This window comes from Pseudorca crassidens, chromosome 9, assembly GCF_039906515.1.
Source record: "Pseudorca crassidens isolate mPseCra1 chromosome 9, mPseCra1.hap1, whole genome shotgun sequence".
NCBI classification, from domain to species: domain Eukaryota; kingdom Metazoa; phylum Chordata; class Mammalia; order Artiodactyla; family Delphinidae; genus Pseudorca; species Pseudorca crassidens.
Window position 1 is genome coordinate 31,483,421 of NC_090304.1, and position 21,867 is coordinate 31,505,287.

Sequence of the window (21,867 nt, forward strand, 5' to 3'; positions counted from 1 at the left end):
TTGAGAACCGAAATTAACATAATGTCCTACATGAAATAATACTCAGATAAGACATTATTTTCCTAAACCTATGTTCAACAACACCAAACCAAACAATTCTTGGGCTGCTTGTTCCAAGAAATACTTGCTCCCAGAATACAAGACTGTGATCCAACTAAAACAGCCTACTTATTAAGACTAATTGCATGCTTATTAAGACTTCTTTAAGGTCCTCCCCTTGCTCTGTCCACCTACCCCAGCTGTTTTTCCCATACTCCGACCAATTTTCAACCAACTTCCTCCCTTGCAAGATTTACCTTAAAATCCTCCAGTCCAGGTCCTAGAACCTTCTGAAAACTCTTCCCTAACTTCATCTTTTTAAAACACTACTAAGACTACCCAGGTGGTATCCTTACTTGCTGTAACTTTAATAAAATTAGTTTTTATGATCAACTGATTTTCATGATGGTCTTTTTCGGGGGCTGGCACTTTGCCAGGAAACGGTTCCGCATTACTTGAATTCAAGTTTGACTCCCAGTCCATGCTCTTAACTATTCTATACATTATCCTTCTTTCTCCACATTTTCCATCAAACTATTTAAATATCTGTACCAACTCTCTATTCCATTTTCCCCCATACAGGCATTCTTGAGATTCAAAAATGTCTTAACATTTGGAGAGCTATCTGATAATTTCAGACAAAGGCATCTCCAACTTCTTTGGAGGAGCCTACTTGGGACATACATGCAGCTCGAGGTAAAAAAGTGAGGACCAGAGTAACCTGGTGGCCAAGGAGTCATCCAGGTGAAGCAATAAAAAAGATATCTGAGTGACTGTCATCCTATAGGGACAGGTTAGGCTGCTCAGGAGCTGTCTTTTTAGAAAGAATAGGTTCATGTGTGTGAATCTGGGGGTATTAGAGACTCCCACGTTCAAGGACAAGAAGGTTTGCATAGCCTTTTCTTCAAGGAATGAAAAGACTTTGAGATTCCCAGGATTATTTTATTGGTTACTATAAAGTGACTAAACTCCAGCAGAGTCATCAAGGCCTTGCAGTTGCATAATAATGATGATAATAATAGCTATCACTAACTGATCACTTACTATGGTGCCAGGCAGTGTGCCAAGTGCTTTATTCTCATAATTCTTTAAGGTAGATATTGATATGAGTACCAGAAGCCAAAGAGGTTAAGTGACATCCCAGATGTCATGGAAACAGCAATAGTGACACTAGAACTCTCACCTATTTGATGGTGGTCTTGACAACTATATTGCAAAAGACAAGGAAGTATATATACGTGCACATTACTAGGTCTGGGGCTTGAGCAGTAATAGAAGGCTAACTGGCCAAAAGGCCATTTACAGGTCCTATAGGATGGAGACACTGGGGATTTATGGCCAGAGAAGACACAATTAACTTCAGACTTTAGAGTGCTTTTGCCTCCACCACTCCAGAGGTTTCTTTGGCCAGCGTCACCAATGACATACTCATTGATGTATCCCATTAATCAATTTTCTATCCTCTTCTTTACCTTTCAGTAGTTGAATCACTCACTCCACCTTGAAATACATTTTTTTCTTTTGCACTCCCAAGACATCTCATTTATTTGGATTTTTTCCTACTTAAATGGTTCCTTATCCTCAGCTTTTATTTCTTTCTTCCTCTGATTTGTTAAAGGACCAGTCATTGATTCTCTTGCCTTCTTTATCTGCATTCCCTTCCTTGTGATTTCATTCAGTCTCGTGGTTTTAAATAAGAATCTATATGCTGACTACATAATTAATATTCATAGGCTTGTGTATCCAACTGCCTTCCTGATTTCTTCACTTGGATGTCTAATGGACATCTCAGAGTTGACTGTCCAAAATGGAATTCCTTATTTTATCCAAGCAGATATTTCCCCAAACCCTCTTTATTCTGATTGGTTGCAAATCTATCCTTTAAATTGCTCAGATCAAAAATCTCGAGTCATCTTTATTTCCTCTCTTTTCACCCATCTAATATTCAGATCATCAGAAAATTCTTCAAAATATATATAGAATCTGACCACTTTCTAACACCTTCATTACTACTCTTTTCTAAGGTATATCATATATTGACTACATTATTATAATAGTCTGACTCATCTCCTAGCTTCTATCTTTGCTCCTCTAAAGTCTATTCTCAACATGACAGTTAAGACACCTGAGTGATCCTCCGCATTTTAAATGACATTATATAACTCCTCTCTTCAAGACCCTACAGCTGCTTTCCACGATATTCCATTCTTGATCCTACTTTTCCTAATCTATTTGCCTTAGCAACTGTTAAATTCCAACATGTTATATAACACTAAATAATTTACTTATTAATTATCCTTTGTTTACTGTCTACCTTATTCTATTGGAATATAAATTTTACAAAGGTGATAAATTTTTACTGTTTTGTTCACAGAGTATTTCAAACATCTAACCCAGGGCCAGACACATAATAAGCATTAATAGATATTTATGGGAAGAAGGAGGGAAGGAAAGAAGTGAAAGGAAAGAAGGGAATAATCCATAGTTATGTGTATCCAGGTAGGAATAACCTCAAAAATTTAAGGCCATTAAAATATCATGTGGTCATTTCTCATCCTCTCCCCTCCAACATTAACATAAATCAAATTATAATCAAATAAGATGAATGATCACAAAATTGTAGCAGAACTGCAATAGCTATGGCTTTCCCTTTGTGTTATACCATGACGCACTGCCTCCAGGCATCTCCATGGTAATGTAAACAAAGATTGAGCTAAAATAAGATTATATAAAATTTTTCCTCTGCATTTTCTTTTTCTTAAAGTGTACCACCCTCTTAATACCAGTCCAGTATTAAGTATCACCTGAATCTTAAACTAATAATAAAATATTTAATCCCAGGTGAAGGTAAAATCCTTCAATGAGAAGACCTAGAAATCACATGACTGGTTGGTAGGAAAACTATGAGAAGATAAGATAGTTTTAAAATATTTTATGTGCTTTCCCTATTTTAAGAGTAGCATGGACTGAAAGTAGAACCCTGATAGGTATTGTTATCTGTTACTTAATCTGTTAGATTAAGCAAAATAAATGTTAAACTCTCCCAGAGAAGCAACTGCCTAACTATTTAAAAACCAAAAACCAAAAAACCTACATCTTTTTATGATAAGTGATCTTTGGTATTATTCACAGGTTTTGTCTCTGTCTGTGTAAACATGTTCACAAATTCTATTAACTAGCATTCTAATTTACTATCTAATTATTTTATCATTCTAAATTATGAATAATGAGTTTTACCAGTTTATCAGGAAAAAAGAAAAGTAGTTTTCAAAATGGTAATAAAGAAGCATGGAAAGATTTGGAAATCTCTTCTGAATTACGTATAAAGAACATAATATAGGTTCTACATAATTTTAAGGTTAAGAATATTACATTTTATTTTAATACATATTTGCCAACCATTAACCAAGATGTTGATTAACCCACGTTCAAATCTGTTGCCTAAAAGCAGAATTGATGGGAAATTTATTATTAGATAACAAAAGAACCACGTCCTTTTTTGATATAATAATGGTTGTTCAAACATGAAATCAAGACTCATCTGGAACAGTGAAATGTTTTCCAGTTACAATGTGGAATGCATTCCATTTTATACCAGGTTTTTCATGTTTATTGTTCCCAGAAGACAGAATAAAACTAGCTTTTCTCAGAGAAACTGGGATGCAGATCATCCATCAGGTACCTAATCTTTCAACAGCTTCGAAAACCACTTAATTATTTAAGGCATTGTAAACCATGAAGCGCAGAGACTTTCAGAAAAGCTTGTCTTCCTACAGAGTATCTTGAGAACACCCAAGTTAAGGTTCAGGTTTGCAAACATTTTAGACCATTTGCAAAACTTCAATAGAAGTCTGCCTATTTGCATGAGAATGCCTTTTAGGGTATTCTTCAAATAAAATTACGGCAGTAACTGCTTGTTTGTGAGATCCATATATTTTCTAGCATTTATTCTTCTCAATCTAACAAGAACACCTAATGAACACCTAATGTGTGCGAGGTGCTGTGCTAACTCCAGGGATAAAAATAAGTAGACACTGAATATTTTCAGAGATTTTAGCATACATATGGAGTGATAGGCCTGCAAATGTTTAGCTACATTGCTATCTTACATGTGCAGTAACTCTGAGTTACAGAGTTGAAGAATGTCAGGGTATAGCCAGAGGAAACCTGATTAATGGGTATCAGAAGCCATCAAGGGTCATATTAGCTAGGTGAATTTACCACAGTCCTTCCTCAGGCCACTGCAAACTTAGATCTTGTCACTAATCTGCAAGTGATTGCTGATTTTCTGTTAACCATATCTTTGAGGTAGTACAACGCAGTTAAGGTATTGAGCTCTGGATCAGACAGAGCTGGGTTTTAATTAACTGTGTTCTTAGACATGTAATTTAACTTCATTGCTCAGCCTCAATTCCTGTAGCTTTGAAGTGAAGATAATATTATCAACATTGTAAGATTGTTGTTATGACTAAATGAGATAATGCGTACAGAGCATTCTCAATATAATCTGACTCACTTTACCAGACTTAAGAAAAAGTTAGCTATTATCACAAGAAAACAAGGTAAAAAATGTATGCAATGCATTAATTCCTGTTGGAATTTTTCTTGTTTTCTAATGATCCAAATGACACCTTTCACATTTTGGAATGTTATCTTTCTCAGGACAAAGACAGATAGAAACATAGAAAAATAAGCCAAAGGATGTTAGTGTGAATATGGAATTAGAGCAAAGGAAAGCAGATCTGCTTTATATATACTTATGAAACATGATTTATTACAAAATAAAAAGTGCAACAAACAGAAGCGTAACAATTATTATAAGACAAACACCTTTATAACTACTACCTAAGTCATGAAACACCAGATGCCCCCCTTTTATCCTTTCTCTCAATCATGATGCCCTCTGCACCCCTCTCCCCCAAGGTAATCATAATCCTGTCATTTATGGTACTATTTTCCCACTTTTCTTCAGTTTTATCACCAAAGGATATATCCTTCAACATTATATTTGAGTTCTGTCCTTTTCAAACTTTATGTAAATGCAAATATATAATGAGTAATCTATTGTGTCTGGCTTCTTTCATGTAATACTATGGGTGTGAAATCCATCCCTGATTTCCATATATATGTAGTTTATTTTTTCACTGTTATAATATATTACCCTATGAATACAACAAAACTTATTTATGCTTTCTACTAATGATGGATATTTGGGCTGTTTCTAGTCTTAATTATTACAAATAAAGCTAAAATAGGTATTCATGTGTATATCTTGTAATACAACTGTCCATATGTTTCTATCAAGTATGTACCTAAGAGAAAAACTGCTGATTCACAGGGAATGCTTGTTTTCAACTTTAGTAGACAATGCCAAACTACTTCCTAAACCAATTTAAATCTCTACCAGTAGTATTTAAATTACCCCTGCTTTATAACTTCTTCCCAGTCTTTTAGAAATAATAATTATTACTATTTTTTTAGACATCCTGGTCTATTCTTAAAAATTGGACTTAATTTCCATAATATGTGGAAATGAGAAGAAAACACTCTTCTCAGTATGCAAGAGTCTCAGGTGCTACTAGTATCTACTCCTACCCACAACACTACGCTTATCCAAATTTCGGTGTTTGGAATGCAACAAATTATTGCCATGCTCATTTACCGGGTATTTCTGCTTTTGTTTGGATTTAGAGAGAGAGGCACAGATGCGGAAGGGCAGAGGAAGCAGGGCATGACTCAGGCCCACTCAAAAGACTGCGCCTGTTGAGAAGGGTAGCAGATGCTTAGTTTCCTAGAGTGTGTGGCCACTGCAACCCCAAATTAAGGATAGACTGTGGGCCAGGTTAGCCCAAGTCTCCTCTGTAATTTCGGTGCCATTAGGCTGGTTTCAGTTAATAAGGCCAAGTGTCTGTTCCAGGCTTGCGTTTCTTAATCCTATCCTACAAATCTTCAAATAATGAAAATCTTTTTCATTAGTTTCCAGTGGTGGTGTTTGCTTTTGTGTTTCTGTATCCTTTTTTGGCAGTCTCTAATGGAAAACTTGGGAGAGCGCAGTCCAGACACTGTGATTCTCATGCCATGTTTTACTCAGAAGTTCTAGCTTTACACTCCTTAATTAGAGAAACAGCCAAGCAGCCTTTATATGTAACTGTAATTTATTTCAGAGTAAAACCATTCCTCATAATAGCTCTTGTAATTGGCCTTACCTGTTACAGAGAAAAACAAAAAGGTTTTTAATATTTTTTTCCATTTCAGACAAATGAGAAGCAGTTTTGTCAAGAAAAATCACATATTTACAACAACAAAAAACATCCCTATTGAAAAAAACAAATTAACAGAAAGCACATCTTACACTATGGTTCAAAAGAAATTCCACACATAGGTGTAAATTTAGTAAGTGCTACTGGATTAATTAAAATTCTGGCTCTTCTATCAGAGAAAGTTTTAATTTTAAAGTGGTACTTATAGAAGAAAAATGTTTTAATTTTCTGAGTTTCCTGGGGGATAAAAAATATATTAATACATACATATATATATATATTTTAATGCACCAACCTTAACTTAAAATGTGCCAGAAATGTTATTACTATTCAAACGTTTCTATGCAAATCTTCTCTAATTATGAGTCTGAGGAATCTCAAAAAATCTGACCTCAGTGTTACACAGTGTGGTTTCACTGCTGGTAAAAACCTGGCCAGGCTTGTCTTACCGCCTCCTTAACAGAAAGTCAACCCCACCTCTAGTCCACACAGCCATCAGAAATATACAAACCTCTATTTGGTAACTCTGGAGTACTCTAATCAGATGGCAGAGTCTCTAACTGATTGCATTCCAACTCCTGTTATTTACAGTCTGGCAGAGATTTAAGAAAATAACAACTAATTAACATTTGAAGAAATAATACTACTAATATAAGCTAAGCAGAAAACAAGTACTCCTCTACATACTCTGCATATATTAACACATTTCATGCTCACAGAAACTGAGAGATAACTACTGTTTTTCCCATATCACAGATGTTAAAATTGAGGCAGACTTTAAAATGGATGGAAAGGGCTTTTCATTCTCTATATTCTCAACTATTGCTGAGATAGGAAACCAAGGGCACAGGAAAGGATCATACATTTTATATCACTGTTATAATTACCACCACTGATGTTGTCACTTATGGAAATAGAGAATTTTTAATAATTTTAATTAAAGAGCTAAAAGAATAATTCATTTGCTGAATTAGCTTTCTAATCTTGTACAATTAGGATTTGAGATACCTATTTCTAATGATAGATTGACTCAATAGTCATAATGATAGCTAACGTTTATCAAAGCTTTTCTATAAGCCAAGAATTTAGCCAAGCACTTATATATACCAACTAATTTAATCCTTATAAGAACCCAATACGGCAGTTTTATTATTAGCCCAGTTACACGTATAAGGCAACAGTGCCCAAGGTCAGTGAGTCAGTCAGCTGTCGTGTGGATTTAGAATCTAGGCAGGCTGAGATGAAGTGCCGACTCTTAAGCACTGCATTTTTTTTTTTTTTACATCTTTATTGGAGTATAATTGCTTTACAATGGTGTGTTAGTTTCTGCTTTATAACAAAGTGAATCAGTTACACATATGCTCCCATATCTCTTCCCTCTTGCGTCTCCCTCCCTCCCACCCTGCCTATCCCACCCCTCCAGTCGGTCACAAAGCACGAGATGATCTCCCTGTGCTATGCGGCTGCTTCCCACTAGCTATCTACCTTAAGTTTGGTAGTGTATATATGTCCATGCCTCTCCCTCACTTTGTCACAGCTTACCCTGCCCCCTCCCCATATCCTCAAGTCCATTCTCTAGTAGGTCTGTGTCTTTATTCCCGTCTTGCCCCTAGGTTCTTCGTGACCTTTTTTTTTTTTTTCTTAGATTCCATATATATGTGTTGGCATACGGTATTTGTCTTTCTCTTTCTGACTTACTTCACTCTGTATGACAGACTCTAGGTCCATCCACCTCAATACAAATAACTTAATTTCGTTTCTTTTTATGGCTGAGTAATATTCCATTGTATATAGGTGCCACATCTTCTTTATCCATTCATCCAATGATGGACACTTAGGTTGCTTCCATGTCCTGGCTATTGTAAATAGAGCTGCATTTTATAATCCCTCTCTGCTTAGCGAGATGCTATTCCTATTTTCATTTTACTTTCCTCACCCTGACTCTTATTCTGTATTGCATGTGTATATTTCATAATTATGGCATGCTACTGATTAAAAATCATTATTAACCATGGAATTCAATCAATTTATAACTAATAAGGTATTGATTCCATTAACCCCCAGAGATAGCTTGTGATATCTTGGCAGCGGGGCCTCCATAATATGATCGGCTTAGTATTTAGCAAGCTGTGCCACACTGACTTTGAAAACAAATGTTTTAAGATTCACAAGACAGTGCATCACTCAAAGAACCCAAAGGGTGCCTTGTCACCCAACCACAGAAGGCTCCCTCTGAGGCCTGGCAGATAAAGTATACATGGAGCTCAGGGCATGGAAGAGAGAGATGTTGCTGACTGATTGTTCTTTCAGAGGCAGAGCTAGGGCAACAAGGTGAACTCAAAGCAGGATTCAGAAATCAGTCATAAGCTTCTTCTCTAGTGGCAGTCTAAGAGCCACTTGTCTCATTTGGGATTCCCATGGGGAGTCTCTTCATCTCCCTTTCACTTGAGACTTAGTGGACGCACAAGCTGTGTGGCTCTGTGTAACCCCCAGATTAAGGAAAGAGGTTTGGGAGAAGCAGTCAGTGCCTCCTCTTTCCCACTACTCATGCTTCTTGGGAAAATAGGGAAGGAAACAAGCCCCCGCCTTCTACCCTGACCTAGAGGGAGGTACACATGGATTCAGCAGCCTTGCCTGCCCACAACATATGGCATTGGTGAGACAAAGCTGTTTGCTCCAAATGGTAGCTTCGATAACAAAGCACCCTAAAAATTCTGGACCTTACTCTAATCTGGACCTAGATCTAATTTTTGAATCTCACTCTCCCAGGGAGAGGACTTTTAGAGGAAGTGAGTCACTTGGGGAAAAGATAGGACTAAAGCTTCCTGTTTTTCTTATTTCTTGATAACTTCACAGGGTTCAGAGTTTCATGGTTTGTTTTTAAATCATACCAATTTTTTCAGCTTTAGAAGTGACTGAGTTGCCAAGTGAAAGAAGCCAGTTGGAAAGGCAACATATTGTATGATTCCAACTATATGACATTCTGGAAAAGGCAAAACTATGAGGACAGTAAAAAGATCAGGGGTTGCCACGGGTTAGGAGGATTTTTAGGGCAGTGAAACTACTCTGAATGATACTATAATGATGGATACATATCATCATAAATTTGTGTTAACTCAGAGATTGTACAACAGCAAGAGTGAACACGAATGTAAACTACAGACTTTGGGTGATTATGATATGTTAATGTGGGTTCATCAATTGTAACAAACGTACACTCTGGTGGGGATGTTGATAATAGGTGAGGCTGTGTGTGAGTGGGGGCAGAGAGTATATGGGAAATCTCTGACTGCTCCATTTTTCTGTGAACCTAAAACTGCTTTTAAAAAGAAAGTCTTTTTGAAAGTTTTTTTAAAACACCGAGTTAAATGTCATATACCTTACAAGCTACTCTATGTCTCTTATTGCCATTTTCCTAGCAATATTAAATTTACATCTTGGGGAAAAAAGAGACATCTTCAAGTAAAAAAGTAAAAACTGAAGGACTTTGTTTCTTTTCATTTTGCTGCATGATCCTTTTTCTCTAATAAGACAATGTATTTGTTCAAGAAATATTTACTTTACAATGTTTATATACATATATATTTATTTATTTATCTACTATGTGCTAAGGATGCTTGTAGGCTCTGAGAATATTGCAATGAACAAGGCAAAATGAGGTATATCCTCCTGTAAGGAAGATACAGTAAAGAAATAAATACATGATATAATCCAGATAGTGCCAAGTACTATGTAAAAATAAGTTTGGTGTTTTGGAGGAGCGTCAGTAAAGACCACTTTAATGGACAGAAATAAAGATGTAGGATTTTCAGCTGGGGCAATAAGATTCAAGTTACAGACAGCAGTCAAATTTATTTTTCTATAAAAGGAATAGTTCAATAGTTCACATAATTATTGTGAAGGGATGATTAAGTAATAAGGCAATGTGCATAAGTAGGATGATCTCTTGTTCATTTTAACACCCCATCCTTACACATAGGATACAATAAATATGTTAAATTAGATAATGCGTAAATGACAGGAGTAAAAATTATGTAAAATATTGTAAACTTATTATTACTACTACTATTATAATTATGTGATGTTATTATTTACTCTACTCAATATTATTACAACTATTTTACTCAATATTATTAAGTAGAAATATAGAGGAGAGGGAGAGAGTTCTGAAGAGGGGGCCCTTTGTGTAGCCAGGGAAGTAAATAAGTACAAAAGAAAAGTGATTTTTGAAAATATCGCTTCTTACACTAAAGAGATTCATGAGATTAGGCCCTTATATTTTTGTCAAGCCAAATATTTGGAATTGTGCTGATAGAGCATCTTGCTGACTAAATTTTTATTGAATTAATTCAATGAATGCTTATGAATTATACAAAATTAATTTACGCAAAACTTCAAATCTTTTTTGGTCAGTCAGGAAAGGATATTGTTGATTATATTTCCCTGGCCTGCTGACAAGCACCTGCTGGTATATTTCAGTTTCAATTTGGTCCATTAACGGTATACCAAAAATTCATTGATGAGGCTGCATTTTAATGTATCAGAATAGCAGATTTTATGGTAAGTGTATGAGTTATCTATTGTTGTATTAAAAACGTAATACAAACTTAGGAGCTAAAAACAATGTAGATATATTATCTTACATTTCTGTGGGTCAGGAGTTCAGGCACGGTTCAGTGGGTCTTTGGGTCAGGGCCACACAAAGCTGCAGTCAGGTGTTAGCAAAGCTGTACTCTCATCTTTAGACTTAACTAGGGAGAATCCACTTCTAAGATAACTCAGGCTGTTAGTAGAATTCATTTCCTTGTGGCTAAGGAATGAGTATCTGACTTCTTTCTGGCTGTTAGCTGGAGGTCATTCTCAGCTTCTAGTAGCTTCTTACTGTTCCTTGACATGTGGGCATTCCCAAGATGGCAGCTTACTTCATCAAAAACACAAGAAAAGTCTCCAGAGTGAGCTGGAGAGCAAGACAGAGTCTTACGTAATGTGACATAATCACAGGAGGAACATATCTCTTTTGCCTTATACTAGTATTTAGAAGCAAGTATATAGGGGAGAGGATTATACAAGAAAGTACACACCAAGAGGCAAAGATGATTCAGGCCATCCAAGAGGCTGTCTGTCACAGTAAAGTTTATGAATTAGATAAAAGTTAAAGATCTGGTTTAAAAGATTAAAAGGTTGATTTTTAAAAGTAATCTTATGAAATACTATATGAGGGAAGGAAAGCTTATGGTCTCATTCACCAAACTCCTCAATGGAACAACTGGGCGATAATATGTCAGTTTAGGAAATGTCAGGAGGAAATAAAAAGTATAAAAATAAGGAAATGAAAGAATTTAGATTTTACTCATGGTTCTATGTCTGCATAGAATGTCTTCAGACAGTTGTGTTTTCCTCCCGGTTGCTCAGTTCCTCTACCAAGAATCAAAGAGTGGGTGCAAAACAAGTAAGGGTTCCTATAGCTCTGACATTCATGATGCTCTTCTTTTTTCCAAATATTTCTCCAAGAGGCTGCTTTTTAAAGATCATTCAGGTTTTTCAACTAACTTTGTCTAGGGTTTTTATTCCCCTTCAGAATGATGCTCACATAAATATCTGGCAGCTGAATTCACTCACTGAAGTGAAGCAAAGGTCTTTTCAGGGAAAATTGTATATGACAATTGAGCTCTGTTTTACTTCTGCCTCAGTAAGCACCTTTAACATCATGAAGGAGAAAACAGGAGACAAAGGCTGCTCTTATGCCAAAATAAAAAGCAGTATCTTACCAGTGTTATCAAATTTCACAAATCAGCTGGAATACAAAACACATACTTTGGAACGTAGCACTCTTTTTTGACCACTGAAATAAAGTCTGAAGGGGAAAATGCAGAGATGTAAAAGTCACTTAGGAAAATCTAGCACCAATTTTCAGAAATAGGGCATAAAAATAGAAAAGCAGGGCTGTGATTCCAGCAACATGGCAAACAACATAATTTCAAAACCCTCATACAATAAAAAACCTAGAAATGATAGATAAAATAAAACATACATCTTTTGAAATCCATAGAGGAATTAGCAGGAAAGCATGTAAAACTCTAGCTTCCAGATAGAAAAAAAAGGTAGAAAACCGTAACACATGTTGGAAAGCTAGAGTGTGGCTACTCTGGGTAAGATCTAGAAATTAATAACAAAAACAACAACAATAGTGGGCAAAAATTTATACATTAAAAAATAAAACATCTAAATAACTAATAAACTAAAACAATAAAATTCTATGAAAGTTAGAAAATATTGAAAGTGAAAATATGGTCTATTTAATAAGTGATGCTGATTCAGATGAATTGGATATCCATATGAAAAAGATTAATTTGACTCCTACTTTAGACTTGATAGACTTTTTAGAACTGATATTCTAGTCAATTCAGTTGATATTCTAGTCAAATATCAATTCTAGTCCAGAAATAACCCATAAATTTATGGTCAATTGACTTTCAACAACAGTTCCAAGGCAATTCAATGGGGAATACGATGGTCTTTTCAAAAAATGGTGCTAGGGCAACTGTATATCCATGTGCAAAAGAAGGTGGACCCCTATCTTAAACCATACACAAAAATTAACTCAAAATGGAACACAGACCTAAATGTAATGAGAAAACTATAAAATTATTAGACTAAAAACATTTGAGTAAATGTTTGGGACCTTGGGTTTATAGGTTATGATTTCTTAGATACAACCCCAAGAGCACAAGTGACAGTTAAACAAACAAAATATAAATAGAACTATATCAAAATTAAACACTTTGTGCTGCAAAATAATTACATCAAGAAAGTGAAAGGCAAACCACAGAATGAAAAAAATATTTGAAAAACCATATGTCTGATAGGGTACTTGCATTCACAGAATATAAATAACTCAACAATTAAAAACACAAATAACTCACTTAAAAATGGGTAAAAGTTTTGAACAGGGATTTGTTCAAGAAGATACAAAAATGGCCATATAAACATTCGAGGGTTTCAGCATAATGAAAGTTACAGAGAAATGCAAATAAAAACCATAGTGAGATACCATTTTTTACCCATTATGATGGCTATAATCAGAAAGACAAAAATTATACCAGTATTGGCAAGGGTATGGAGAAATTGGAACCCTTTTACGTTGCTGGTGGGGATGTAAAATAGTGGAGAAGCTTTGGAAAACAGTTTGACAATTACTCCTAATGTTAAACATAGAGTTACCAAATCATCAATTTCATTCCTAGGTATATACCCAGGGAAATGAAACCACACATCCATACAAAAACTTGTACAGAAACATTCACAGCAGTATTATTCAAAATAGTAAAACAGAAGAAACAACGCAGTGTCTACTGGATGAATACATAAATAAAATGTGGTATTACCCATATAATGAAATATTATCCAGCATTAAAAAGGAATTAAATATTGACACATGCTACAACATAGATCAACCTTGAAAATATTATACAAAGTGAAGCTAGTACAGAAGACCATATATTATATGATTCTGTTAATATGAAATTCAATAGTAGGTAAATATATACAGAGTATCAATTAATCATTTCCTAGGATTGGAGGAGTGGGAGAATGGAGAGTAACTGCTAACAGGTACAGGTTTTTTTGGGGGGAGACAAAATATTTTAAAATAATATTATGGTGATGACTACACAACCCCTATGAATATACTAAAAACAGTAAACTGTACACTTTAAATGGGCCACGAATTGTATGGTATGTGAATTTTATCTCAGTAAAGCACTAAAAATCAGTTACAGATGGATTATTCACTGTGAACTACATAAGAATATAGCTTTTAGAAGCTAACATAGGAACTCAGAGTAGGCGAATATTTCTAAAACAGGACAGAAAAAGAAAAAATGGATAAATTTGCCTACATTACATGTAAAAAGCATCTGTTCATCACAGGCAGACTCGGTATTGTAAAAATATCCATTATCTCACATTCATCTATAAAGCTGATATCATTCAAATGAAGATCTCAACAGAGTTTTGTGTGTCTGTATATAACTTAAGCTAATCCTCATATGGAAGATCAAAGCGTCTTTGATAGGGAAAGATAGTGAGGAATTGTTAAGTTCAGGACTGCAGAAATTAGAAGTGGAGAGGTAAATTGCATACCTGAGCACTTAAGTTGCTTTTGCCCTCAAGGACATTTGCAGATCTTACAAGTGTGAGCTTCCATATTAGCACAGTTCTGTGTGCTGGGTGCCAGGGATACAATGGTGAATGGGCCAGACAGCCCAATCTGCCAAGGTATTTCTAGGACGCCTCAGTAGTAAGTGTACTTAAAATATTAAGATACTCCCCTCTTTTGGCTCTGAATTCATAGCAGATGAAGGGCAGGGAGATGCTAAAAAGAATGAGAAGGTCAACACAAAGAGGTCAAATTATGCAAGGCCAGAATGAATTCATTTGCGGTTTTGCAAATGCAGAAGTAAAATTGTCAAGTCAAAATATGGAAATGGGAAAACATTATCTCTGAAAGAGGGGAATAGCCCAGAACATTACCCTGGTCAAAGGCTACTGTTTCACTTGAATATTTAACTTGAAATAGCAGACCTTCAGATCAGGGTATCAAAGTTTCTGGCACTGAAAAACTGCTTAGTATCATCATCATTGTCCTTGACCATATGTGGAAATTAGGACAGTTCGCATAATGCTCCAAAGCAAACTATTCTAAACTACTAGGTGTTTATTTGTCATCAATCATATACTCTAAGAAGGCAGAGAATAAAGCCTCCCATAACCTTTACAGCAAGATGGATTTGTTCTGATGAGAAATGTGTTGAATCTCTTGCAGAAAAGAAGAGCCCTAGGTTGTGTTCCTTACATTTGAAGAAAATTATTTTTCATGATCCAGTGCTCCTATGTTCCTCTTGCCTTCTCCCTAAAAGCTCAATAAGACAAGAATCTCTTGAGACACAGTAAGAGGACGAAGAATTATCATGCAAATATTTTTGCTAATATGATAAAGCACATGATCTTTTCACATTGGCTACAAATAATCTACTTAGAGTAAAAATGAATTGGGTCATGTTGGAAACTCTAGAAAGTTAGCATTGAAAATATAACATAGAATATGAATGCCTATTTTCCCACGAGTTTAGTTCTTTCCAGTACCAGAGTTACTCTTGCTATTAAGATTTAGATATTTATAAACAGATAGAAAGATGAACTCTCTGAGGCACCCATGGGTGTCATTTAAGATTATGGCCCTGGCTGTTTGTATTTGTATAGATTTCTCCAGCGTTGGTCGTTTAGTTCCCTAAACTGCAGAAGGATAGGTCAAGACAAGACTAGTGGTTTTTAACTCTTCTTTGGTAATAGACAATATCTGGCGAAAAAAGGAAGGCACATACTTACATATTCATATAATTATACATATATTTTCAGAGAGTTCATGGGTCCCCTGGAACTCATGTGGAAGCCTCCATAGAGCTCCCTGGACACCAGGCTGAGAACTTCTGTGTCAGGCAGTCTCAGAATCCTCCCAGTTCTAGGAACACCTGCCTCTGTAAACTAAACTCCCCTTGGCAAGCCTTGGCAGAAAGAAGCTGCATCTCTTACAGCAAATCCTCCAAGCACTTTGGAAGCTCACAGTTAAACTGAAAGTGTGGCCATTTGAGTTTATAAAAGAAGTGTGTGTTAGTGAAGGTACACAACATTTCTTTTCCCCTCTTAATCTTTCCTTTTTGGACACTATGAAAAACCAACACAAAACAATGCCTCATGTTTGAGAGCGAGTAAGTGGAGACATTTTGTATTTCTTTAATTTTGTGAAGACAACATGACTTGTAGTTGGGGTACTAGAGATGAGGACTCACTTCAACTTCTTATCTTGTGTTACTGTGCACAAATACTTAATTAAATTTCAGCATCTTTATTTATAAAATGGTAATAATAAGGCCTGTTTATTTCCCTGAAAAATTGTGAAGATGGTGGCTGATGTGTATAAATAACTAGCGTGAGTGCCAGACTTCTTAGGTGCTAGATTAATGACAACTGTCATCTGGGAAGTGATTAGACAAGATACAATATGGCATTGTTTTTCCTTGGCAAAGAGCAAGACTGGAGACAAGGTGGTTGAAGTTTTGATGGTGGGAAATGCCTTGAGGAGTCCAGGTGGCAGTACCCCGGGCATCTGACATTCAGCCAGTGAGTTACAGTCCCTGAGGGCTTCGAGCAAGGAGAAGAAGGAGAGGAGGTCAGGACAGAAGATGCATGAATTTTAAAGACTGATGTTACTGATCTCAGGTCCACAGCTGGACAAGCTCCTGTCATTCTTAGCAGGTTAAAGCTGCATCTCTATTTAAAGGGGGCAGTATTCTAAAGCTAACAAAAAGTAACAGATAAATTATCACTTAAAAAAAGTAAAAATTAAAACATAAGGCAGGAATGGTTAGCTTGGAAGGCAGAAAAATGGCTCTCAATTGCTGATTTACTGATGCAAATCTTTAATAACACACCCCTTTTTAGAAGTTACACACAAAGTTGTAATTCTGTGAAGAATTTGGGAGGTCATTAAGGCACTGCTTATCTTTTAGCCAATATTGCCTAGAACTGCCCACAGCAGTCCTTTCTAGCATGCTTCTCTACGGACAATAAGAAATATGTCACAAAACAGATGGAAACAAATCACATCTTATGAAAGCCAGATTATTACTACTCAGAGGTGCAACTTTCATTAACCTAACACACACACACACACACACACCCCTAATGTTCTTAGCAACTACTTTGAGCTACATGCTGAAGAAACAAAGAGGCATCTATTATTCAACAAATATTTTTTTACTGCCTACTCAGTTCCAGACACTTGCTCCAGTCATTGGGAATAGAGCGGTGAACAGCAATCAGGAGAATAAAATGCGTACTAAAGTGAAGTCCTGTATACTCCAGTTTGCATAAGAAAATGCTTATTAAGCATCCATTATGTGCTGACAAGTGGGCCTTTTTCTTTACCTGAATTTGAATTCTGGCCCTGCCTCTCAGCTAGCTACGTGGACTTGGGCACATTAATCTCTGTGTTCATTGGTTTCCTAATTTATAAAGTAGGAAACAAATATCCCCTACAATACAGAATTAAGTATTCACTGAAAGTATTGATTTAGTGTTCTTCTTCTGTCTTGGTCACTATTTTAAGCATGGGTGAAAAACACTGAACAAAATGGACATGGTCTTACAGTCCAGCCATGGGGATAAATGAGTGGATTTATCTAAAAGTGATTAGTGGGAAGTTGATACAGTGGACTTATTGCTGTAATTATTAAATACTGATAATTTGAATGGAGGATAAGAAGATGAATACATGCACATAAGAGAAGAGTAGTTTAATAAAATAAGTGGCAGGTATTAAATGACAAATGACTGTCTGAAAAATAATAAGCATTTAAAATCATATGTTTAAATAGACAACTGCTACCCCAGAATTTAAATACAGGAAGCTACCGCGGTAGTTGGTGCTGACCAAAGGTAGCCTAACTGGAAAGATAGGTTTTACTAATCAGACAACATATAAGAAAAAAAAGATCAGATAGTGTCATAACCATTTAGGCAAAAGCATCTATGAATACTCTAGAAGTGCAACAGCAGAGCTGAGGTAGAGCAAAAGATACACACATCTCAGCTCCCTAACTCATTAATAAAACACTAGTGCTTAATCTCATTCCAATGCCTTGAGAGAACCCAGTTTTATCAAACACCATTTTAATTCTAGATAACTAAGTTTTTTGTATGCCATGGTGCATGGTCCATGGTCTGTGGTCCACATTCAATACATTTCTGCTTATCCATTTTACTTATCTCTAAATCTAACGCTGTTTGGAGGAAGATGAAAGTGGCAGTGGAGGTGGGGGCTGTGGAAAGAGTTGGTTAAAATTCATCTGTTTCCCCTCTGGGTGTGGAGAAGTTATAGATGAATTGTGTCAAACATCAGGATTTCTTATGGTTATCTTTTCATAATCAAAAGTAAAAATAAACTGGTGAAAAATAAACAGGGAAACACTGTTACTTCTGTTCTTCTGAGACTTCCTATGGTATCTTGGTAATGAAGAGATACACTCTGATACACAGCCTCCATTTTCTGCATACCCTTCTCTACACTGAGATCTTTCCCTCATTCAGAGCCAGCTTGTACCAGCCAACAAGAGCCCATTTTTAAATTTTGGGAAATTTTATGAACTAGCTGACCTCACTTTGACAGCTTGAATAGGCGGGGCGGGGGGTGGGTTTGTTGTTTTTCCACCATGGAAATCAGCAAAAAAAATGTTTGAGCTCTTTACCACCACTGCTTATACTGTCAGTTGCAGTAAGACAGAGACCACATCTTTGTTGTTTACAACGTCTGTGTGGTGCTTCGTCTAGTGCCTGCTATATGGGGGGTGTATCTGAGCTAGACAGATCAGATAGGAGACTTAGCAAATCCATGTGATGACTCATTCTCAGAACTTATATATGACCTTTAAAATCATAACCCAGCGACACAAAAATCCCCAATTGTGTAGTAACTCTGTTCCACCATTTCCATAATTCCCTTATGATAAAAAGGAGATGCTGAGAAATGAATTATATATATGGAGGAAGGCAGAATAAGTCATGATTTTTATAAAGTTTCTCTTACTTCAAGGCAGAACATCTCCTGACTCGGGGGATGGAGTTGCTCACAGCAAATAAGTTTAAATAGGATAAATAACCTGATTTTCGTGTAGGGTTTTGAACAGCTATAGTTTTGATGTTTTTTAACCTCTTGCTATTAGGAACAACCATGGTGAAGGAATAAAGAATGCAATGGTGTTTGGGCTAAAGAATTGTGGTGACTGAATTTCTGGAGACTCTGAAAGCCAAACAGTTGTGAGTCATGAAAGAGTCCCTGCGAATCAGGTCGGCATCTGCAGGGCAGTGGCAACTGCATTAAGTAATGATGAACAAGAAGCACACAGCGTTAGAGATGATTCTTAATAATAGTATTATTAAGTATAATAGTATTCAACAAATGGTTAGATAATGCTATTTTTTCCAGTAAAAGCCTCCCCTCTTGTCTGCCTGTTTTGACCCAGTACCAATTTAAGACCCTATCAAACAAAGATGACAGATTCCAAGGTCCCAGGTTCCACAAGAGTAGTAGTTTCTTTAATCTTTGTGCCTGCTCCAGGATCCCTTTCTTTTTACAGATGGCTTTTTTAAAATTCATTAATGGAAAACATTTTACTTCAGTGTCAAAAATGCCAGTAGCATCTGCTAAACTCTAAGATCTCAGGTCAGGATGAGAAATCCTTTGAAGGCAGTATCTTGCATATCTCTCCTTGTTACCAAAGGAAGAATCGCTTACCTAAGAAAGACTAAGGAAAATTTGCATCTATAAACACATAAGCATTTTGAGCACTTTGGCAAGTCTCTATAGTTTTTGAAAATATTGCTTTCCAAAGCAGTGATACCACAAAGAAAAATAGTTACAGATAATGTCAGTCCAGAGACCTCTATTTAGGAATTCTAAAAGCATTCTCTTCTAACCCCTTGTGATTTTTTAACTAAATATGTTTCCTAAACAATATTTGCTTTATTGACATACACGTTTATTTTTTAAAAGGCAAAGTTAAATGTTTTAGACAATACAATGGAATAAATACAAATGGAACTCAATTATATATATACGTGAACTTTACTTATATATGAAAATATCTGAAGTCAGATAATTTCTAAGTAGGGAGGTTTTTTTAGATACATACAAAAAACTTACTTGTTAAGTGGGAAAATAAAAGGTAAAAGACCAGATTCGTAAGTATTCTTAAAATCGATCCCAAGTCACAAGCGTAATCCCCATGAAGCTCCCGTGATTTGAGCAGTACTCATCAGGGAGAGAGAACTGAACACGTTTAAATACGTAATGGGGGCTGCTGATCCTTTTATATATTGCTTAGGTTTTGTTTGCCTTTTGAAAGTTTTTCAGAGCAACAGAAGATTCATATTTTCCAACCTAGACATCACCAAGCCCTTTCAAAGACTTGTCACCACTTGTTTAGTGGTGTAGGGAGAGACTAGCTTGCCAGATGCAACATTCGAGGTCTATTTGCTTAAGTTATAAACATATAACACATAGCATTTATGAACTTCCTCTCGTCCTCTTCTTTACTTCTCTCCCTCCACCACAAAATCCCATGTGTGGAGGCAATTAGTAAACAAAGTAGAATTTGCCACCTATCGTGTAGAATGAAATGAGAGGTTGTACATCACACTGTGCATTAGACAAATCTCTTCTTCCAGATCATTTTTTTCTTAGCTTCTCTTTTATTTCTCCTACAGTCCTACAACCTCTAAGCACCTGCCTCCTCCTCTTGGATTTTTTCTTTCCTTAATCCCAACCTCCCTCCCTTTCTCAGCCCAGAATCAGGCCACCAAAGGGATAAAGCCAGCTTTGCCACTTAACATGACTGTGCATCCTTGGACCAGTTATTTAATCTCTCAAATCTTCAATTTTCCCATCAATAATTATATAATACTCTGTCTTATTGATAAAGTACTATGTGCCAACACAATTGTATTTTACATGAATACCCATTTGTTGATTCCTTATAAATACGCTATGTAGTATGTATTATTGACTGTTATTACTCTCCCCCCTTATTTTATAGAGAGGAAATCTGAGGCAAAGAGAATTTAAACAACTTTTCCAACATAGCATGTAAGAGGCAGCACCAAACCCAAATTCATGTGTCCTAAACCCAGGAGCTAAGTTCTTAACTCTTATCTTATATTAAAAGATTTATATTTATAAAGTGATAAGAATCATACCTATTTCACATGTTTATTATGTAAAGTCCCATGTACTCTTTAGCACATACTATTTGTTAATTACATATATATATTTTTTTTCTTTGTTTTGGCTGTGCCACGCAGCTTGCAGGATCCCCGACCAGGGATTGCACCCGGGTCCCTTGCAATGGAAGCGTGGAGTCCTAACCACTGGACCACCAGGGAATTCCCATTAATTACTTTTATAATTACCGTTATTATTATTTTTTTATTTTTACTACTTCTCTCAAGTATATAAAAGACTAACATCCTGACATCATAAACAAAAGATCCTCCAATGCCATATCTGTCCTTCAGAACCAAACTGAGGGGTTTATTACATAAATTGAAAGATTCATTCTGTTACTTACGTAAGGAGTTTCATGTGTTGCCCCGTTAAGTGGCAACATAGCTCCAATTTGTTTGAATGATGTTTTAGTGCGCCCAGGAGTTGCTCAGTTGGCCGACTAATTCACTGTGTGAAAGTGTTTTGCAAATCTGCAGGATGTCACAAAGGTTTGAGTTTATGGGTATGAGGCAGTAAAGGCTCCTGAATAAGACTTGTTATATAAATTCATATTGCTCCATACCTGTAGTCTTTCTACAGTCCTTTTCCTATACTCTGTGCTATAGCTAAGTGTGTCTCTTGTCTTGGCCACTGCACATACATAATCTTGTCTAGACTCTACTTTTGTTCATGCTGCTCCTCTAATTGCCCCATCCCTTCCTTTGCTTCCTTTTTTCCAACTCTGCTCTT

At 36.1% G+C, this 21,867-nt stretch overlaps 2 protein-coding genes across 2 annotated transcripts in view; one reads left to right on the plus strand and one right to left on the minus strand.

Annotated features, from left to right (window-relative positions):
• MUC15 (mucin 15, cell surface associated) overlaps window positions 1-21,090 on the plus strand; it is an 89,592-nt gene extending 68,502 nt beyond the window's left edge. Inside the window, exon 4 of the mRNA XM_067749582.1 lies at window positions 20,951-21,090. Coding sequence (XP_067605683.1) covers window positions 20,951-20,979 — 29 coding nt within the window. The 3' untranslated portion in view covers window positions 20,980-21,090. The remainder of the gene's footprint in view (window positions 1-20,950) is intronic.
• ANO3 (anoctamin 3) overlaps window positions 1-21,867 on the minus strand; it is a 269,884-nt gene that overhangs the window by 126,269 nt on the left and 121,748 nt on the right. The window lies entirely within an intron of this gene.